The following is a 6581-nucleotide window of genomic DNA, read 5'->3' on the forward strand; positions in this document are numbered from 1 at the left end:
TATTAGTTCAGTATCTCTTATAATGCAACAACTTTTGCGATGAAAGTGGAGAAATAAAGAGCAAGGTGACACCTGAAGGCCTCACTTTGTCCCATTTGGGAGTGATTAGTTGACAGAATCACGTGCACTTGTTTGTCTCGAAAGTGCACGTGCAATTATAACGCGTGTGTATACATTGCGCACGTGTGAAACCATATAGCCAGTGTGTGTTGACCACAGACTGCAGGTGTTTACGTATGTGAGGAAGCATTAACCTGTTGAGGATATTTAGACTAACATATTACCCAGACCTCTTTGCGTTAACGAGCTGGTAGAGCCCAAACATAACACTAAAATCGGACAAATAACGAGCTATAGAGACAAATACATATTGGTTTAATTCCACATGGTAAATATTTATAATAAATTATTGCGAAACTTTTGAAACGTGCTGGTAATCCCTGCTTTTGTTAACCTGTAATGGCTGAAATATATTTTTCCTTTGATAATTTTATAACCTAACTGCTGCGGTCATGCTCTGTTCACAAAGACCACTTCAAGGACCACGTCAGACAAAGGGAATATAGCTACGTAATTAAGTACAGTAAATAAGGCTCGCATTTAAGGATTGAGTTACAAATTAGCTTTTCATTTGATGTGAAGAAGCGTGTGATCCTCATAATGCTGCAAATAAGAGGTTTCCTCTTCAGCCGTGTGCGGATAACCAACAACATCCTCTATCGCTCAGTTACATTTTTCCTCAGTCTGCTGTGAGTTAGATCAATTCGAAACATTAGAATATAAAACATTAAAATTCCAGATTGCTTAATAATAATCACCTAAATGCAAAATGTTGTGCAGCTGATATATTTTAGCCTCAAAGGTTGTGCTGAATATTTTAGCTTCCTCTCCAACCTGCTAAATTCCCCTATTATTATTAATGTGCTAATATAGTTCGCGTAATCTTCGACCCGAAACTCCGCTACGCTTTCCCTGATTCATTCAGGACTGCTGTGTGAGTTTGAGGCCCACCTGAGTCTGGGTGAGCCCCAGCTTGGCCGCCAGGTCAGCGCGCTCCGGTAAGGCCAGGTACTGGGTCTGCTGGAAGCGCTGATGCAGAGCCTGCAGCTGCAAACTGGAGTAGATGGTCCGAGGCTTCCGGATTTTCTTCCCCTTGCCATTCAGACGAATATCCCTGTTTTCAATCGCCGTAGACTTGTCGCGATCTTGTTGGCGAAACAGAAAACAGGCAGAGTTCAAGGTTGATTGATGGCTTTTCGTGTTCAGGCTGTACGTTTAAGAGAAACAGTAAAAGTCACCGATATCATACCTGAACTGACTTTTAGCCTGACCCTATCAAACTAAATGTGCAGTTTCAAACAACACAAGAGCACTGATTAATGGTTCCGTTTTACAGATTTAGTTCAAACAGAAATATAGTACCTGGATACAACTGACAGGCCCTGCACCCAATAAATACGAAAACATTGAGGCCTTAAGTCCAAAAGAAATAAGTAAGCTTACATTTTTATTTAATTACCATATAAAAATAGGAATTTCCTGTAATTGAACCTTAATTTAATCTATAAGTGAGGGGTTCTCGTGGCTTTCTGGATCTTTTTGAAAACTGGTTGCAATCTTTGTTCTTAGAATTCCCACAAGTACACAGGAGGAAAAGATTTTTATTTTCTGGAATTGTTGTGTTTATGTGCACAAACAATGAGGGTAAAAACACGTCCCTGATGTAGGCCCAGGCTACAAGGGCTATAATTGGAATTACCCACAGAAAATTATGGTCAATAAAATTAATGGCACCATCTGCCTTCATTATATAAAGAGCATAAGCATAAGTGGCAAAGAGGACGCATCCCTCCAACACTCGGTGGTTTAATTCTGGACCGTGTTTATACTTTTTAATGATTGAAAGGGAATAATGTTTGCTGACGCCAGTGCCTGCAGCAAACTGTGATTATAAGACATTTTTATATGAAGAAAAACACCCACTTTATTTTTGTTAACTTACTAAAGCTTGAAATGCTCGATTTTTCTCGCCAGGAAAAAACGCGCGCCTTGTGCGTAATTACGCTTAAGCACGATGGCAAATCTATTTTATAGCCATTAATGATACAGCAATTTAGTCCTGCTCGATTTGACTTTCTCACATACCTGTCTGCTCTAATCTGCTGTGGACCAGACTGCTGCTGTGATTGCTGTGCTGGTAGGGCATGTAAGCAGACGGGGGATGAGTGTTCACCGCGCCTGGGTAGGCGTAGCCCAAAGAGCGGCCATAGGACGTGTTGCCAGGAAAAGGACTTTCGTGCTGGGAATGCCCGGTAGCGTGCAAGCCATGAACAGGGTAAATGTGAGAGAGTCCGGGAGAGTGCTGCTGGTGCGCCGGGTGTCCGTGGGCAAACTCTAGAAAGGCCGATTTGGAGGGATCTGAGCCATTCAGACTGTCAGGCATGAACCCCATAGACATCATTAGCTAATATGCGAGTCCATAAACCGTCGCTCTGAAGAGGGTTTCATGAGTTCTGTCAGACAACCTGGAACAAATCCACGCTTAAATCCATTGCCGTGTTGGTGAAAAAACGTCCCCGCAGTAATACGTTACAGTGCGCATGTTGATGACTGTTTGTCAGGCAAAAATCTGATAAAAGTGAAAGGGATCCTTCTTTACATCACCAGAGGAGCTGACATAGTTCTTCAAACACCTCCTGCTCGCAGAGCCTCGAACATACTGCACTCCATCTGCGAGCTCTCTGATTGGTCTTCAGCAGCCGGCTGTCACTGGAGCTCCACCATTAACTTCATTAACATATGATACAGGATGCAGCTCTACGGCCGAGGCGCCTCCTTCCACACATGGATTATGAAATAAATAATTTTTTGGCCAGGTGGAAATTTTATAAATTTGATCCTACTCTTATAAGTAAACATTTCCCCTAAAACACAATGCTTCGAGAAATCTACCTAAAATAGATACAAAATAAATATATTTATTTGTCGAATTAAACATAAAACAAAGTTCGATAATTAGGTCACCCTGAAGGTCTTTATACATATATGTATATATATGTATATATATGTATATATATGTATATATATGTATATATATATATATATATATATATATATATATATATATATATACAAAATTGATATGTAGAATGTTTGAGTGTATGTAATAAAAAAAATATTATTTGGTGTTAATGATCAAAGTAAATGAGACAGCGTTGTTTTCGTTTATTAAGTTTACGCGCTGACTTTTTGCCAAAATACTTTAAATTAACGTTATCTAATAATAGCTTTAGTACTGCAATAATTCTCCAAGTTTATTAGAAATTCTCTCTATTGTCATCTATTCAATTTTAAATTAAATAGATTCCATTAATGTCTAATTTTCAACATTCTGCTGGGGCACCGGCTAATGAACAGCTAATACACTGCAAAGAGTTAGAGAGGTACCTCCAAAAACCTTAGGTCACAGAACATTTTTTTTAATTTTTATGTTGGGAATTTCCTTTAATTTTGCATTAGGCACTTAACAGCTGGAAATGCTTTGAAAAGAAGGCTAATACACATAAATGTATAGAGAAGGTTGTTTATACTTTCGTCAGACGTGCTTAATGGATGCTCAGCGTCCTCACTGACATTTTTTTTTTTTTAGTAAGGGTAACTACAAATTTCACTGCTCTTTTAATGCTCCTTGTTCCTTGTTTCAACATATACATTTGCCATAGTAGGGGGTAACTCATGTACAGCAACTGTAATTTAAAATTAGGCGCCAGTGTCCCAGAATATGACATAATAATAAAAAGTAATGGGATAAAAGCTTTAAATACAAGTGATGTATTTTCATATAATTTGTATGATGACTCAAAAAATGTGTGTCACAAATATTTTCATATTTCATATCACATTGATCTGGTAACTAGAAGGAGAAATGAATGATAAACAATAACAAAGTCTAAATCAAAAAGGATGTTTAAATTCTGTTGGTAAACAAAAATACTCACGTGTCACTCATATTATTTCTTTATTTAATGTCTTTATTAAAAGGAAAATTGGCCAAAAGAGGGCAGAGTTGTGGTGTGGACTGCAGACTCAGCAAAACTCACAAGGTGTATGTGGATATAACACAGGAGTGGGGAGAAAAGTGCGTCCACAGGCTCACATAGAGCAGCCCTGTCTTCATATTCCAGCCTGTATTGACTCACCATCACGCAGTCGATCTACAGGTGGAGAAAACCATTGCTGCTGCTGTTTCTTCTATAAAATTTCTCAGAGCCATCATGCATGACAGTACATACACATCTCACTTTTCATCTCAGGCAAATCACACATAACAGTGAAATTATAAACAAGTGTTTGGTGGGTTGAGCGCTGCTGTCCAACCCCGTCATTTTGGTCATGTCCTACTCTGTCTGCAGCTACTGGGAATCCAGCAGCATTAAAGTTCTGCTGGGGGCTGGATGGCTTCCCGACTCCCCACAGGCCTCAAGCCACAAATTATTATCATAATAAAATTTCAGAAAGAAAGAAAGAAAAAAAAAAAGGCTGCTGAGAGGCCAGTTTCATATTGTGGGCAACAAGTTTCTGACTTAAAGCCTCGCAGATGTAAATCATCATAACACTGGAGAATGCAACACTGGCTGTCTATTAGCTATTTACTAGCAACATTATTGATGTTATTTGACAGATGAATGGGATGAATGAAGACAAATGCAATATATGCAGGGCTTTGAAGACACAGAGGCCTATGGGTATGTCTCCTACGAGGTACTTGAGCAGCTGAATACAGAGGATTGAGTCCTGTAGGTGTCAGAGCCGAGGTGTGGGCATGCAGGAGAGATGTACGAGGCAGAAAGAAAGCAAGGTGAGGAGACTCTTTAAGGCTTGTAATTATGTGTGTATTACTGGTGAGGAACAAAGGTGGGCCCCGCAGTCATAGAGCAGGGATGGGTCCTTGCCATGGCTCTATTTATACACGCAAAGAGGGATGATGATGAAAACAGTCACACTCCTGAATGCAGCCCAGACTTACTGGCGTCAAGGCCGCTGTACAGCACGCACGATCATACATCTGCATAGGTGTGTTTGACATAGGTGTGCTCTCTGTCTCTGTCTTTCTCACACACACACCAGTTAAGTTTGTCCATCAGGCTGTCTGATGCAGAGTGACAGCATTCTTTGTGTACAAACCTAAAGCACATTCCCAGGCAACTGCAGCGGCTCTGATCTTCCCCACTGGCACGTCATGTTGTACAAGTAACCCTGTCGTTGCTGAGGCCACGCTGAAGCCTGCAGACTCAGACTGACAGTCCACAACCCTGACAGGATGCAAGGATTTATCACCATAGACTCAGCTCACCACATAAGAGATGCAAATACAGACCCACATGTCCACTTTCTGCAGCACACTATAACGGGGCTGAAGCGGCGGTGAGGTTTGACAAAATTATCCAACCAGAAATGCATCACAGAATCAAAATGTGAACACGCCACGAGAAACGTGAAAATATCTTTAAAAGAATGACCCGCTCGCCCCCAGATGAAAACCAGATATAGTCATTATGGTCGGTATGAAAATTTGTGTATGTCTTGGTGTTAATATTGTGTCCTTATTGACCCAATGCTTCCCTTTGTTATGTAAAAATAAGAACATATCTGTCACTGAAACACCCACTGCTCAACAGGGCGGCTGTGTTTGAATCCTTTTGCATCAGCAAAGCCAATACAAACAATAGGATTTACATTTTTCTATGACTGTTTTTTGCCTCAGGGAAAAAGAGGAGCACAGAGGAGGAGCCGCAACGGTGCAGAGGATGAACGTCCTAATCTCTCCTCCAGGCACCACCACACAGGAACACTATGTGCACCGCCGCAGTCTCATTCCTCAAGTGCAGCCACGTTGCTGGTCATAAGTTGTGCTTGCCCTGGCAGCATCTGAGGGCCCAGAGAGTTCACCAGTGTCACATGACCAGCATCACTCAAGGCCTTGGCACATGCATGTTTACATGCTGGCTCATCGCACTAAAAAAGAACCCCACCTGTTTATTGGATTATTTTTGATCATGTCATTTTCTTATGTAATTTAAATCGTTTATGTGGCTGTCATGTCATCTGCAAAATAATGGACAACCTCATTTATTGGATATGACTAAATGTTGTTTAACAATTTCAATTTCTGATTCTATTTTATTGCAAATTTGGATCAAATTTTTTTTTAATAATTAATTTACTTTTTCAATTTTCAAATGAGTAAACCTTTAATTAATCTCTCCTCATTAAAATGAAAGCTTTTCAGGTATTGCATGTTTACATTTTTCATGTTTTGTCTGTAAATATATATTTTTAAACTAATCTTGCCTCACAAAACAATATGTTTTTTGTTGAAATGTTTAATTATTTGCAGTCAAGTTGGTCTTTTTAAAAAAAAAAAATTCCTTCAAATCCTTTTATTCTAATCATTCTATTTTCCTTTTCACTTGTGACCTTTTGAAATCAAAGCTTAATTGATTATTAATTTCCAATAAGTGCTGGAGCTAAAATTAATGTAACTATACCATTGAACAATTCATTTAAACTGTGAAAAGAAA

General features: G+C 39.5%; 1 protein-coding gene across 1 annotated transcript in view; it reads right to left on the reverse strand.

Moving 5' to 3' along the window:
- Positions 1–2648, reverse strand: part of dlx4b (distal-less homeobox 4b) — a 4873-nt gene extending 2225 nt beyond the window's left edge. The window contains exons 1-2 of the mRNA XM_069155908.1: positions 2146–2648; positions 1012–1205 (exon numbers count right to left, since the gene is read on the reverse strand). Coding sequence (XP_069012009.1) covers positions 1012–1205; positions 2146–2461 — 510 coding nt within the window. The 5' untranslated portion in view covers positions 2462–2648. The remainder of the gene's footprint in view (positions 1–1011; positions 1206–2145) is intronic.
- Positions 2649–6581: the final 3933 nt, after the last annotated feature.

The sequence above is a fragment of the Embiotoca jacksoni genome, unplaced genomic scaffold (genome assembly GCF_022577435.1).
Source record: "Embiotoca jacksoni isolate LCO1_2020_lvr unplaced genomic scaffold, fEmbJac1.0.p SCAF_20, whole genome shotgun sequence".
Lineage (NCBI taxonomy): Eukaryota > Metazoa > Chordata > Actinopteri > Embiotocidae > Embiotoca > Embiotoca jacksoni.